This window comes from Nannobrachium achirus (genome assembly GCF_963921795.1).
Source record: "Nannobrachium achirus genome assembly, chromosome: 17".
NCBI classification, from domain to species: domain Eukaryota; kingdom Metazoa; phylum Chordata; class Actinopteri; order Myctophiformes; family Myctophidae; genus Nannobrachium; species Nannobrachium achirus.
In genome coordinates, this window is record NC_137824.1 from 60,662,199 (window position 1) to 60,678,357 (window position 16,159).

Below are 16,159 nucleotides of genomic sequence, written 5' to 3' on the forward strand. Positions count from 1 at the left end.
TTGTAAGAATGAACAGTGTGATTCAGAGGTGTAAGATTGTAAGAATGAACAGTGTGATTCAGAGGTGTAAGAATGTAAGAATGAACAGTGTGATTCAGAGGTGTAAGATTGTAAGAATGAACAGTGTGATTCAGAGGTGTAAGATTGTAAGAATGAACAGTGTGATTCAGAGGTGTAAGAATGTAAGAATGAACAGTGTGATTCAGAGGTGTAAGATTGTAAGAATGAACAGTGTGATTCAGAGGTGTAAGATTGTAAGAATGAACAGTGTGATTCAGAGGTGTAAGAATGTAAGAATGAACAGTGTGATTCAGAGGTGTAAGATTGTAAGAATGAACAGTGTGATTCAGAGGTGTAAGATTGTAAGAATGAACAGTGTGATTCAGAGGTGTAAGAATGTAAGAATGAACAGTGTGATTCAGAGGTGTAAGATTGTAAGAATGAACAGTGTGATTCAGAGGTGTAAGATTGTAAGAATGAACAGTGTGATTCAGAGGTGTAAGATTGTAAGAATGAACAGTGTGATTCAGAGGTGTAAGATTGTAAGAATGAACAGTGTGATTCAGAGGTGTAAGATTGTAAGAATGAACAGTGTGATTCAGAGGTGTAAGATTGTAAGAATGAACAGTGTGATTCAGAGGTGTAAGATTGTAAGAATGAACAGTGTGATTCAGAGGTGTAAGATTGTAAGAATGAACAGTGTGATTCAGAGGTGTAAGATTGTAAGAATGAACAGTGTGATTCAGAGGTGTAAGATTGTAAGAATGAACAGTGTGATTCAGAGGTGTAAGATTGTAAGAATGAACAGTGTGATTCAGAGGTGTAAGATTGTAAGAATGAACAGTGTGATTCAGAGGTGTAAGATTGTAAGAATGAACAGTGTGATTCAGAGGTGTAAGATTGTAAGAATGAACAGTGTGATTCAGAGGTGTAAGAATGTAAGAATGAACAGTGTGATTCAGAGGTGTAAGATTGTAAGAATGAACAGTGTGATTCAGAGGTGTAAGATTGTAAGAATGAACAGTGTGATTCAGAGGTGTAAGATTGTAAGAATGAACAGTGTGATTCAGAGATGTAAGATTGTAAGAATGAACAGTGTGATTCAGAGATGTAAGAATGTAAGAATGAACAGTGTGATTCAGAGGTGTAAGATTGTAAGAATGAACAGTGTGATTCAGAGGTGTAAGATTGTAAGAATGAACAGTGTGATTCAGAGGTGTAAGATTGTAAGAATGAACAGTGTGATTCAGAGGTGTAAGATTGTAAGAATGAACAGTGTGATTCAGAGGTGTAAGATTGTAAGAATGAACAGTGTGATTCAGAGGTGTAAGATTGTAAGAATGAACAGTGTGATTCAGAGGTGTAAGATTGTAAGAATGAACAGTGTGATTCAGAGGTGTAAGATTGTAAGAATGAACAGTGTGATTCAGAGGTGTAAGATTGTAAGAATGAACAGTGTGATTCAGAGATGTAAGATTGTAAGAATGAACAGTGTGATTCAGAGATGTAAGAATGTAAGAATGAACAGTGTGATTCAGAGGTGTAAGACTGTAAGAATGAACAGTGTGATTCAGAGGTGTAAGACTGTAAGAATGAACAGTGTGATTCAGAGGTGCTGTGAGTGTAAACAGTGTGATGTCCTTCCTGTTCCTGTCAGATTCCTGTGTTGTCAGTCTGAAGCAGAGCTGTGGGATTGGATCAGCAGCTTCCTCAGAGCTCAGGTAGGATCAGCAGCTTCCTCAGAGCTCAGGTAGGATTGGATCAGCAGCTTCCTCAGAGCTCAGGTAGGATTGGATCAGCAGCTTCCTCAGAGCTCAGGTAGGATTGGATCAGCAGCTTCCTCAGAGCTCAGGTAGGATTGGATCAGCAGCTTCCTCAGAGCTCAGGTAGGATTGGATCAGCAGCTTCCTCAGAGCTCAGGTAGGATTGGATCAGCAGCTTCCTCAGAGCTCAGGTAGGATTGGATCAGCAGCTTCCTCAGAGCTCAGGTAGGATTGGATCAGCAGCTTCCTCAGAGCTCAGGTAGGATTGGATCAGCAGCTTCCTCAGAGCTCAGGTAGGATCAGCAGCTTCCTCAGAGCTCAGGTAGGAGGATCACTGATCAGCAGCTTCCTCAGAGCTCAGGTAGGAGGATCACTGATCAGCAGCTTCCTCAGAGCTCAGGTAGGAGGATCACTGATCAGCAGCTTCCTCAGAGCTCAGGTAGGAGGATCACTGATCAGCAGCTTCCTCAGAGCTCAGGTAGGAGGATCACTGATCAGCAGCTTCCTCAGAGCTCAGGTAGGAGGATCACTGATCAGCAGCTTCCTCAGAGCTCAGGTAGGAGGATCACTGATCAGCAGCTTCCTCAGAGCTCAGGTAGGATTGGATCAGCAGCTTCCTCAGAGCTCAGGTAGGAGGATCACTGATCAGCAGCTTCCTCAGAGCTCAGGTAGGAGGATCACTGATCAGCAGCTTCCTCAGAGCTCAGGTAGGAGGATCACTGATCAGCAGCTTCCTCAGAGCTCAGGTAGGAGGATCACTGATCAGCAGCTTCCTCAGAGCTCAGGTAGGAGGATCACTGATCAGCAGCTTCCTCAGAGCTCAGGTAGGAGGATCACTGCTGACTGTGTTCTCAATTATTATCCTCCTTTGTCTTTTTAACTTTTTAACTGTATGTAACCTCGCGTCACCACCAGTCTTTCCTAAGAGGAAAGCCTGGTGATCGTTTACCACGGGCAGTTTGATCCGGTCTAGGCGGAAACCACAAGCCGAAGAAGCAGCGTCGCTTTGTTTTGGTTCCCCCCGTTTGTTTCCCCAATCCCTGTTAAAATGCTCCAGTAGCCTAGTGTAGTCTTACCAGTCGCTACCAGTTGGACTAAAAGATGCATTTACCAAACAAAATTTCCTAAAGTAAAACTACTCCGCATCAAGGAGTTTATTTAAAAGTATGTCCTTGAGCGCAGGGGAATATTTTGGGTTAAAACTGAATCCAGTTAGATCTTTCTGGCCAAACTGTATTCCGTTGAGAACTACAACATGACGTAGAGTGGTTTCCACTCCCGACCGGATCAAACCCCGAAATGTGAAGCGATCCCAGTATGCTATGTATAATATGATGGTTGCAACCAATGACATAAATGAAACAAAATGATTTTATTTTATCCCCCCCTCCAGAACGACCGGGCCCCCCCTCCCCCGGTGCTGAGACGCCACTCCTCCTCAGACATCTCCAAGCAGAGGTTTGGCACCATGCCACTGGTGCCCATCAGAGGAGACCACGTCCACAGCAACGCTACCATGCTGTCTGCCAACCAGACCCTGGTACACTGTGTGTGTGTGTGTGTGTGTGTGTGTGTGTGTGTGTGTGTGTGTGTGTGTGTGTGTGTGTGTGTGTGTGTGTGTGTGTGTGTGTGTGTGTGTGTGTGTGTGTGTGGGGCACCATGCCCCTGGTGCCCATCAGAGGAGACCACGTCCACAGCAACGCTACCATGCTGTCTGCCAACCAGACCCTGGTACACTGTGTGTGAGTGTGTGTGTGTGTGTGTGTGTGTGTGTGTGTGTGTGTGTGTGGGGCACCATGCCCCTGGTGCCCATCAGAGGAGACCACGTCCACAGCAACGCTACCATGCTGTCTGCCAACCAGACCCTGGTACACTGTGTGTGAGTGTGTGTGTGTGTGTGTGTGTGTGTGTGTGTGTGTGTGTGGGGCACCATGCCACTGGTGCCCATCAGAGGAGACCACGTCCACAGCAACGCTACCATGCTGTCTGCCAACCAGACCCTGGTACATACACACTCTGTGTGTGTCTGTGTGTGTGTGTGTGCGTGCGTTGTGTGTGGCTGTGCATAGATAGATAGATAGATACTAATAGATAGATACCTTTATTATCCCAGAGGCAGCACAGCAGTATAAGGTTATTTACAAAGTTACAGAGAAGTATGAAAAAGATAAAAAGAAAAAACAAGAACAGAGTACAGTAAGTACACTGTACTCTGCATGCGTACCGTTGTGCCTTCCTAATCCAGTCTTCCTCTCCCTCTGTCTGTCTGTCTGTCTGTCTGTCTGTCTGTCTGTCTGTCTGTCTGTCTGTCCGTCCGTCCGTCCAGAGGAAGCTCCATGCCAGAAGGACTCTGTCTATGTTCTTTGTGAGTATTTCTCTTTCTTCTTCTTTTCTTTTGTAATTTTTTTTTTGATTGACTGAATACTTTATTAGTCATAAATGTAAAGAGCATTAATCTCCCCTTGTGGTCTCCTGATAGATGTTTCTACATGAACCTCCCTTTAAAAATAAATATATTCAAAAATGTACACACATTTTCTAAAAGTTCTTTCTAAAATAGCAGATCTACAAGCTTCACTTTGTGAACACAGATGCTCTCCCGGTCTGAATGGGTTAATGAACAATCCATGCATTAACTCATAGTTAATTAACCCATGGTTAATGAATGGATGTGTGAGGACATTCCACATTACGGTGGAATTTCATGCCTGTTATTTTGTGGTGATTGTTTCTGTTCAGCTAAAATAAACAGAGATGTTAGATAACAGATCTCACAGTCCATACAGTAATAACACAATGTTACATAACAGATCTCACAGACCATACAGTAATAACACAATATTACATAACAGATCTCACAGTCCATAGAGTAATAACAGAATGTTACATAACAGATCTCACAGTCCATAGAGTAATAACACAATGTTACATAACAGATCTCACAGTCCATACAGTAATAACACAATGTTACATAACAGATCTCACAGTCCATAGAGTAATAACACAATGTTACATAACAGATCTCACAGTCCATAGAGTAATAACACAATGTTACATAACAGATCTCACAGTCCATACAGTAATAACACAATGTTACATAACAGATCTCACAGACCATACAGTAATAACACAATGTTACATAACAGATCTCACAGTCCATACAGTAATAACACAATGTTACATAACAGATCTCACAGTCCATACAGTAATAACACAATGTTACATAACAGATCTCACAGTCCATACAGTAATAACACAATGTTACATAACAGATCTCACAGTCCATACAGTAATAACACAATGTTACATAACAGATCTCACAGACCATACAGTAATAACACAATGTTACATAACAGATCTCACAGTCCATACAGTAATAACACAATGTTACATAACAGATCTCACAGTCCATAGAGTAATAACACAATGTTACATAACAGATCTCACAGTCCATAGAGTAATAACAGAATGTTACATAACAGATCTCACAGTCCATAGAGTAATAACACAATGTTACATAACAGATCTCACAGTCCATAGAGTAATAACACAATGTTACATAACAGATCTCACAGACCATACAGTAATAACACAATGTTACATAACAGATCTCACAGTCCATAGAGTAATAACACAATGTTACATAACAGATCTCACAGTCCATAGAGTAATAACACAATGTTACATAACAGATCTCACAGTCCATAGAGTAATAACAGATCTCAACATGGCTGACATCCTGCTGGTTCACACCCACAGCGTTCCCATGGCAACCCTTGTTGTTTTAGAAAGGATACGGCCTTGTCCCCGCCCCTTCCTGTGGGAAGCCGGCTACTTCCTGTTCTGACATCATCAGGATGTTTGAGGTGTGGATGGCAGGATGCAAGCCTGAGGCCCTAAGCTCCTCCCACATCTAGAAGAATACCCTGCTTCTGGGGGTCCCTGGAACAACATGTTTTGAGATGGGGGTCCCTGGAACAACATGTTTTGAGATGGGGGTCCCTGGAACAACATGTTTTGAGATGGGGGTCCCTGGAACAACATGTTTTGAGATGGGGGTCCCTGGAACAACATGTTTTGAGATGGGGGTCCCTGGAACAACGTGTTTTGAGATGGGGGTCCACAGCCAAATACATGCAATTTTGGGGTTCCTTGACATGACAAAGTTTGAGCACCACTGATTTAGGCCAATTCTAAAACAATAGTGACAGTTGGCTTTTTCTGGGGAAAAAAAAAAAAAAAAAAAAAGTATGTTGCTATATCAGTGGTTCTGAATGTCAAGGACCCCCAAAATGACATGTATTTGGCCACGCCCAGACTCACTCCATAGCTTCCACCGTGGTCTGAAGACGCTCCTCTTCAGTCTCCTCTGTAGCCCGTAGCACTTAACCAATAAGTCTCCATTACCTTGCAGTCTAAGCAAAGGTTCATGTAATTCAGATAACATGTTATGTAGAACAGATGCCAGGCCTGGTATCCTATAGTGTGTATACTGTAGTTTCAATGCAAAGATTATAGAGATATTCTACTGTTAGACTGATGCTAGGTTATTGGTTTATCTATGATCCTAGATTACTATTTCTATTGGTTTTATGTACTTACATTGTAATAACTGTCTACTGCTGGAAACATCATCATTTACTGTTCCACAGTCTGTCAGACAGCGCCCTCTGCTGTACATTTCTCAAACTGTTGTGTCTTCAGTTCTCCTTTCACAGATGTTTAATCCTGTTCTCCTTTATTCAACAACAATATTATAATTACAAAACTGCAACAGAAAACCTAAGCTAGCATAATGATGCTATGAATGAATTACAGCCCACTTGTTGAAGACTAGAACATTACAGATAAGAAATGGAGTGAAAGAGTTGCAATTTGTGCCTCCCGATCAGATTGATTCTATACTGTGACCATAACACGTCCAAAATAAAACCACATAACAGTAAATAAGTAGCACCACCACAGTCTCTGGATTTGGTTCTGGTTCTGTTTTTTACTATAACTTTTTTTTACTATATCTACTGCATAGTACTGTGTTCTATCCGTCTGTTATTCAGTGTTATATGAGATACTTCAATGGTTTCCTATGGACATAAGCGTAGTCTTTTCTAGGATCTCCTTTTAGTTGATCTTGTACCAGTGAACTGTACCCGTCATGAAACTGTACCTTTTGCTATGCAAACTGACAATAAAGTCTTCAATCAATCAATCAATCAATCAATCAATCAATCAATCAAATATGTCTCTTCCTCCTTCCATGATCTTTCTCTTGTCACAGGATTATTAGTTTGTCCACAGATCTACGATTCTGATCCTTGAAATCCTCTCTATTAGTTGATTCTAATGTTACTAATGTACTATTGCTCTTCCTCTGTCTGTCTGTCTGTCTGTCTGTCTGTCTGTCTGTCTGTCTGTCTGTCTGTTTGTCCAGCCCATGAAAACGAATCACGACTCTTTCGAGGAGCATTCCAACCCGCCTGACGTCTGCGTCGCCGACCCTGTCGTCCGACCCGCGGTTGACCCCGCGGTCGACCCCGCGGTCGACCCCATGGCTGACCCCGCGGCTGACCCCGCTGACCTCGGGGAGCCCCTGTACGAGGAGGTGGGGGACTTCAGTGTGCAGGTGCTGCAGTCTCTGCAGAGCAGCCAGGAGGGGGGGGAGATGGAGGAGGAGGAGGAGGAGGTGCATGGGGAGGTGGGGGACTTCGGTCTGCAGGTCCTCCAGTCCCTCCAGACCAGCTTCCTGTCCAGCGTCCACGCAGAGACACAGGAGGTCCAGGAGGACACCACAGATCTACAAGACCTCCAAGACCTCCAGAACCAGGAGAGCACCAGAGGAGGTACTGTAAATGTACTGTATATTCTAGGGGTGTAACAACATAGTAACTGCATCGAAATATTGTTTTTAACTTAAAAAAACAAAGTAGATCGAAATGAAAACAGCTAAAATCGAATCGTATCGTTTTATTTTGTATCGTATCGAATCGGCAGTACAAAGAATCGATTGTATCGATACTACCTACTTGTGCATTGTATTTAGCATTTTTAAGAAGAAAACATGAAAAGGAGGAGGGGTTTAATTACTTTTCCTTTCCATATAGCTACACTGGTCTATCGATAAATGTGTGTAATCTCTGGGTTCAAGTCAAGGTGTCTTGTCAATATACAATGTCCATGTATTCGGCAGATAATCACTGTGTTTACTTATTTATATCCATAATAATACATGTTTCCCTTAAAAAACCTGCACTATCCACAGCTTTCACACAGATTTAATTTCTTTGCTAAATAGTTACTATATCGATTTTAAATCATTGAATCGAATCGTATCGTATCACATTGAATGAACCAATATCGTCCATGTATCGTATCGTCAACCATGTATCGTGATATGTATCAAATCGCGATTAAAATGTATCGTTACACCCCAAGTATATTCCCATAGATTGTCTTTGTTCTCCAGGTGTTGTTATTGTGTTAACATGTGTTCTGTCCCCCAGACCACCAGGACCACCAGGACCACCAGGACCACCAGGACCACCAGGACCACCAGGACCACCAGGCCATGAAGAAGAGCTCCTCTCTGGACCGCTGGGAGCCTCCAGTCAGACCCCAGAGAGGAGGCTCTCTGTCCCTGGAAGGTACTTCTCACACTATTATTACATTATGGTCTAATCACAGTTATTTGAGATTATCACAGTTGTTTTGGGGTTTAAAAAGTTAAGTATAAGATTATTAAATAATATGCAGGCGTTGACACTAACCCATGAATAAAGCCTTGGTACAGGTGGAGTTTGCTTCTGGGTTTGTTTGTTCGACTGGGCGAGGGCTCGTTTGAGTGGGGACGCAACCGTCTTTAGGTCGCCATAAACACGACATCTATCTAAACATCTGAACCAGAGCGCTGTGCAGTGAGCTCTGGAGAAACTACAAGCTCACAAGTACAGTTAAACACCCTGCCTAAAAGGAACATCTCAAATAAGACATGTTACGGTCTTGTTTACGTCGGAGGTCCTTATTCAATTCATGGATATAACAAATAGGAAGCAAAGAAAAAGAAAAACATTCAAAGATAATCGCAGTTATAAAACACTTATGTACAGGACAGGGGAAACAAGGGGGTGGGGCTAAGGTAAGGGGGGGGGGGGTGCTCACTTCTGGCCTGTCTATGGGTTTTTTGAAGGATGCCAGTGAGCTACATGTTTTAAAGGAGGAAGTCAAGGAACTCCACACCTGGGTGGCAGTGATGTAGAAGGAGAATTTACCCAGTCCAGGTCCCTAACTAGTGTGTGACAATACAAGGATGCAAGCAGCTTGTAAAGCCTTCCTGATGTCAGGTTCCAAACAGCAGTGCCAGTACAACTGTTTGTTTATTGAATGGTCAAAGCTTAGCATGTGTCAAGTCAGACCAATGTGGACTTCAAAATAAGAGTGATTTATCAAATGATGATGATGTAAAATAAAAGCACTGTTGACTTTTAATGTGCTGTTTTCATCCTGTCAATCATGACAGCTCTGCTTCCAGGAGGCTCTGTGGACACACCAGCAGGATCTCAGCATCCAAGTCCTGAGTCTCACAGCAGCCTGCAGTGCCCTCCTGTGCCCAGGAGGAGGCAGCAGAGCGCAGCGTGCTGCACGCCCTCACAGGAGCTGCTGCTGCAGGAGCTGTCTTCTGTTTTCACCAAGAAGACCCAGGAAGTCTCCTCTGTTGTCCCCAAGAGGACACAGGAAGTGTCCTCTGTTGTCCCCAAGAAGACCCAGGAAGTCTCCTCTGTTTTCCCCAAGAGGACACCAGAGACCCAAGGAGAGGATGACAGACATTATGACGTCTAGACAGAGACATGATCTGTCCTCTACCGTGGACCGCACTCTGACTCGACTCGTCATGTCTGCCCCAGTGTGACTGCACTCCACACAGAGGCCTGGCAGAGAGACGGAGCACGTTGTTTTTCCCCCCCGGCCGATCGCAAAAAGAATTGTTCTCCATTGGACCCCATTCATTTTCCCCTTTCGATTTCTAACCTTAATTAACATTTTCATAAATACTTTATAGTTCCTATCGCTAGTTAAAAATTGCCTTTCAATCACGATGATATGTGTTTTGTGAAAATAAGGTCCCATTTATGTTAAAATTGATGATAAAGTTGCGGGGGGCGTGACCAACTAAACTAATACCAGCCGGCTGTGTTCTTCTTCGTGTGCTGTATTTCGGGAGGCTCCGACCACATTCTCCCATGTATCCCTGCGGTTGCATGTGACCGTTGGCAGCCAATAGCATCCTCTGGTGCTTTTACAATCTATGATGGCAACACCCATGCCAAGGACCCAAAATGCGTCATTTGCGCTGCATAGAAACCAATGGCTTCGCTTTGTCCATATCTTTTACAGTCTATGGTTTGGTTTGGTTCCTAAACGAGTCCAGCTGTGACCACAACCACAAATTATTATAATAGTATTAATTATACAACTATACAAGACCTTATGAATTAGTTTTATTTTTCTATTTATGTTGTTCACACTCCCAAAGCTAAATGCTCTACACTGGAAAGAAGAAGAAGAAAAAGTCCCCGTTGTTGTCATTGTAGTCGAACAACAAAATGTTTGCTTAAACTGAAACTAGCAGATCTTACAAGCATTGCTTTTTTTGTGAAAGTATGTACAGTAGTAATAAGGCTTATAATATTTAATGACCTACTGCTACTTTACCACACAAGATGCTGCCTATAGGGACAAATGAAGCCAATCTACAAGCTCTACGTGAGCTTGTAGATCTGCTATTTATGCTTTTAGTTTCATGTTGAAAGTGCTGCGTGTGTGTGTGTGTGTGTGTGTGTGTGTGTGTGTGTGTGTGTGTGTGTGTGTGTGTGTGTGTGTGTTTGTGTGTGTGTGTGTGTGTGTGTTTGTGTGTGTGTGTGTGTGTGTGTGTGTGTGTGTGTGTGTGTGTTATATTGAACCAATGATCAGTATTAACAGGAGCTCCTGACTAAATATTGACTACTGTGGACCTTTTATAAAACTGATTCTGTTTGTCCCATTTCCTGGAAGTAACGCTTTGGACAGAAGAGGACAGATGAGACGGGTCTTTTTGGGGACGTTGACAGAGACCATGTCAGACGGGTCTTTTTGGGGACGTTGACAGAGACCATGTCAGACGGGTCTTTTTGGGGACGTTGACAGAGACCATGTCAGACTGGTCTTTTTGGGGACATTGACAGAGACCATGTCAGACTGGTCTTTTTGGGGACATTGACAGAGACCATGTCAGACTGGTCTTTTTGGGGACATTGACAGAGACCATGTCAGACTGGTCTTTTTGGGGACGTTGACAGAGACCATGTCAGACGGGTCTTTTTGGGGACGTTGACAGAGACCATGTCAGACGGGTCTTTTTGGGGACGTTGACAGAGACCATGTCAGACGGGTCTTTTTGGGGACGTTGACAGAGACCATGTCAGACTGGTCTTTTTGGGGACATTGACAGAGACCATGTCAGACTGGTCTTTTTGGGGACATTGACAGAGACCATGTCAGACTGGTCTTTTTGGGGACATTGACAGAGACCATGTCAGACTGGTCTTTTTGGGGACGTTGACAGAGACCATGTCAGACGGGTCTTTTTGGGGACGTTGACAGAGACCATGTCAGACGGGTCTTTTTGGGGACGTTGACAGAGACCATGTCAGACGGGTCTTTTTGGGGACGTTGACAGAGACCATGTCAGACTGGTCTTTTTGGGGACATTGACAGAGACCATGTCAGACTGGTCTTTTTGGGGACATTGACAGAGACCATGTCAGACTGGTCTTTTTGGGGACGTTGACAGAGACCATTTCAGACGGGTCTTTTTGGGGACGTTGACAGAGACCATGTCAGACTGGTCTTTTTGGGGACATTGACAGAGACCATGTCAGACTGGTCTTTTTGGGGACGTTGACAGAGACCATGTCAGACGGGTCTTTTTGGGGACGTTGACAGAGACCATGTCAGACGGGTCTTTTTGGGGACGTTGCACTGACTTCAATTCATTCCATGTCTCCTCATGCTAACTCTAAGGTCAAGTTCAAGGTGGAGTTCATCATCAAACCTCTAGGGGGACACCTCTCCATTTGACCTTTGACCCCGACCCTAACTGCTCAGGAGCAGCAGGGAACTGACTCCACCTGTAAAGCCAGTGCCTTGCTCCAGAGCACTAGCAGGAGAACCCACACACCTCCCCACTTCACTTCTGGTCAAACAGTGTATTTTAGGAGTGAGGCGACGTGAGGTGTGTGTGTGTGTGTGTGGGGGGGGGGGGGGGGGCTCAGAGTGTTCCCACCAGGGAGAAGTAGGCTTTCAACTCCCTAAAACCACCTTTGTTTTGTTGAGTAGTGAAAGTGTTTTTTTTTGTATTTTTACTAAATACGAGAGCCTTGGGCTGCCGCGGCTGTGAGCGCAAGGGATTATCAGCTACATAACGTTAAGGAGAACTCTGTACCAGACCCCCACCTACACCACCCCGGACCCCACCCTAACCTTAGGAAACTCCAACCAAACCCCCACCCTAACCTTAGGAAACTCCAACCAAACCCCCACCCTAACCTCTCCAAGGGAAACGGACAGACAGACACTGGAATCTCTTCTGTTGTCACTGGAAACACTGTGTGTGATGTCACTGCAATGTGATGTCACTGGTGTGATGTCACTGCTCTGTGATGTCACTGACGTGTGATGTCATTGTGACCTCTACGGGGCCAGAGGTCATCATAATCAACAGGAAGTGAACATATTGCCATGTTGATTGACACCTGACTGATGCACTGTGAACGCAACGCAATGAAAGATTGTAATATATTATTATATTATATTATATTATTATATCAGTGTTTTTATTATTTTACTACAAATGTAACTTCACTGTAACTCCTCACACTTCTCCTCACTGTAATCCCATTACATCAGATTTCACCTGGTATTAACGTCAGATTACTGTACATACAGATTTTAATCTCTGTGTCATGTACACATGCTATCAATACAGATTAAACCTGGCATGTGTTGTATCCAGATCATCTCCATATTCTATCATTTACACCTGGTATTAACATGTCACTTATAATGTATACTGTAATTATGTGATGTAAAAAATAAGTTATCATCTAAATATAGTGTGTGTGTGTGTGTGTGTGTGTGTGTGTGTGTGTGTGTGTGTGTGTGTGTGTGTGTGTGTGTGTGTGTTTGTGCACGCGCGCGCGTGCATAGTCTTCTGAAATAGTTTTTGTGTAGTCTAGTCTTAGTTGACTGAATATCAAAATATGTTAGTCTTAATTAATCTATTGGGATTAGTTTTAGTATTTTTGTCTTTGTCGTTTAGGCTAAATAGAACCAATAAGTCATTGTCTATTACTGTCTGTTACTCGGTCAAAAAGTTTCAGAAAAATACAGTGCAATTCTGAGTTCTAAGAATAAACAAAACACCAACTTGGCTGTAATGCCGTTGCACCTTAATACAGCAACTACAGTAGTTATGTTAATGTTCAAGTAACTCTGAAAATAAGTCAAACTGCTGTGTGTGCCACAGTGCCAATTCCAGGTACAACATCTCAGATTGTGATAACAGATAAGTTCCATTCTCAAAGGTAAAGATAAAATATGTATTTGGCTTTAATTCCATTGCACAGTTACATACCAGTGTACATTGTTACAGCTATTAGTCTTAGACATGGATTTAGTCATAATCTTAGTCGTTTGAATAACACACCTAATAGTCTTAGTCTTCTGATTGTTTTAGTCTAGTCTTATCGACAAAATATCAAAACCTTGTAGTAGTCTTTTAGTCTTAGTCGACAAAATGAACACTGTAGCATACTTTTTACATGGCATATTTTCATGGTCAGTGTTCCAACTGATTTATTCATATTGGTAATACTTTAGATAATAGACCATCAGTTACACAGATTGACACATTAAGTACGGTACATCAAATATTTAACAGTAAGTCAAGCTAGATGCTGTCAGCAGTAAACTATTTAAAGTTATTTGAGTGGCGGTAGATTCCTGATAGCTATAATAATTATTATTATTATTATCATGATTGTACAATAACTGATATGTGTCTGTTCTGACTGTATACTAACATGAGTGGTCTGTAATGTAAGGACTTTGTCTAATGTTGTTCTGCCAGTTGTTATAGACACCTGTGAGCAGCAGGGGGCAGTAGACATCCACCGTTCAGCCAGAGAAACATCAGCAAGGATGAGAACAGATGTTCCTCTGTGTGTGTGTGTGTGTGTGTGTGTGTGTGTGTGTGTGTGTGTGTGTGTGTGTGTGTGTGTGTGTGTGTGTGTGTGTGTGTGTGTGTGTGTGTGTGTGTGTGTGTGTGTGTGTAATAATATAAAGTATTCAGCTGCTTATTATAATTATTATTTGCCATAATGTTGCATTGATATGTAAATAAGTGTACGCTCCCTTCAATACAACCCAGCTCACTGTTAGATTGTTCTAATTTCTTATTATTATTATTATCTACTCTATGGAAATATTTTACATATATAATGTACCTATAATAACACAAATACATAAATGATGATATACTTAGAAGGAGACAACATTTTAAAGGGATTCTTTAGTAATTAGAAAGAAAAGTTGGTGTGTGTGTGTGTGTGTGTGTGTGTGTGCGTGTGTGCGTGTGTGCGTGCGTGCGTGCATCTCCTCCTAACAAAGGACAGAGTTTCAGTATAAATCACTCTTCTCTAAAATGTGTCTTTGAAGCGTGGAGAGCTCCGTAAAATGATCACTGTTCACCATGGCTTAAGTGGCTTTATGCCCTGAAGCATGCACACACACACACACACACACACACACACACACACACACACACACACACACACACACACACACACACACACACACACACACACACACACACACACACACACACACACACAGCTGGACATGTGTCCTTAGCTGAGGGCAGAACATTACTGTGGGCTCATGTGGCAGGAGGTGAGACAGGTCACCATGAGGTGAGACAGGTCACCATGAGGTGAGACAGGTCAACATGAGGTGAGACAGGTCAACATGAGGTGAGACAGGTCAACATGAGGTGAGACAGGTCATCATGAGGTGAGACAGGTCAACATGAGGTGAGACAGGTCACCATGAGGTGAGACAGGTCAGCATGAGGTGAGACAGTCACCATGAGGTGAGACAGGTCAACATGAGGTGAGACAGGTCAACATGAGGTGAGACAGGTCACCATGAGGTGAGACAGGTCACCATGAGGTGAGACAGGTCACTATGAGGTGAGACAGGTCACCATGAGGTGAGACAGGTCAGCATGAGGTGAGACAGGTCAACATGAGGTGAGACAGGTCAACATGAGGTGAGACAGGTCACCATGAGGTGAGACAGGTCACCATGAGGTGAGACAGGTCAACATGAGGTGAGACAGGTCACCATGAGGTGAGACAGGTCAACATGAGGTGAGACAAATCACTGTGTCTGAATGAGATTTCCATCATATTTTGTTATCAGTTATTAAACCCAAACATTCATACTCTTTCCACCTCACACCGTTGATCCAACTCTGTACTGGGACCACTTGTATTCTCCCTGTATTCCCTATATATATATATAGCAAACTGCACCTCCAAGTAACAGAAGGGGGCATTCCTATTAACGAAAATATAATTAAATGTTTTATTTTTGCTAAGCAACAAGCCATTATATGCAGGATTGTGATTTGAGATACATGTGCACCACAGTAAAGACGGAACAGAAGTGGGGAAGAGGCTTTATTGCGACCGAAGGTCGCAGTTTAGTGTATGTATGTGAAACGGCACAAGCTGACTGTCTGTCTGTCTGTCTGTCTGTTTGGACGTGTTGTGTACACTTTTTTACGGTCTATGGGTTTGCCGCTCTGACATCACGCTTTGACATCGCTAGCTGTGTCACTGTGATGTCATGGGAACCACTCTAACAGAATCCAGTCCCTTTTATGCCATATATGGAGATCCCTGATGTCATCAATACTAAGCCCATATCTAACAGGATTTCATGCCATTGCCCATATATGGAGGAAGACAACCCATATCTGTGTGGCTGGTTCAGACAGGGATCTCCATGTATGGACATAAAAGTGATGTATGTATGATGTCAGATGTGATGGACGTCATAGGATAGCACGGTGGAGCAGTCGGTAGTGCTGTTGCCTCACAGCCGGACGGTCCTGGGTTCGATTCCCGCCGGGGGACGCCGTGGGCGCTGGGGTGTGATCTCTCCTCTGAGTCATCAGTGCCCACACCCTAGGTGGGGTTGGCAAGAGGGCCTTTCTGTGTGGAGTTTGCATGTTCTCCCCGTGTCTCCTAGGGTTGATACCCTCACAAAAACATGTAGTAATTCTGTTCTCTATACTACCT

At 43.2% G+C, this 16,159-nt stretch overlaps 1 protein-coding gene across 1 annotated transcript in view; it reads left to right on the top strand.

Moving 5' to 3' along the window:
* Positions 1–10,548, top strand: part of arap3 (ArfGAP with RhoGAP domain, ankyrin repeat and PH domain 3) — a 65,479-nt gene extending 54,931 nt beyond the window's left edge. Inside the window, exons 31-37 of the mRNA XM_080746134.1 lie at positions 1,658–1,721; positions 3,157–3,303; positions 4,090–4,128; positions 7,195–7,251; positions 7,441–7,603; positions 8,264–8,404; positions 9,277–10,548. Coding sequence (XP_080602260.1) covers positions 1,658–1,721; positions 3,157–3,303; positions 4,090–4,128; positions 7,195–7,251; positions 7,441–7,603; positions 8,264–8,404; positions 9,277–9,596 — 931 coding nt within the window. The 3' untranslated portion in view covers positions 9,597–10,548. The remainder of the gene's footprint in view (positions 1–1,657; positions 1,722–3,156; positions 3,304–4,089; positions 4,129–7,194; positions 7,252–7,440; positions 7,604–8,263; positions 8,405–9,276) is intronic.
* Positions 10,549–16,159: the final 5,611 nt, after the last annotated feature.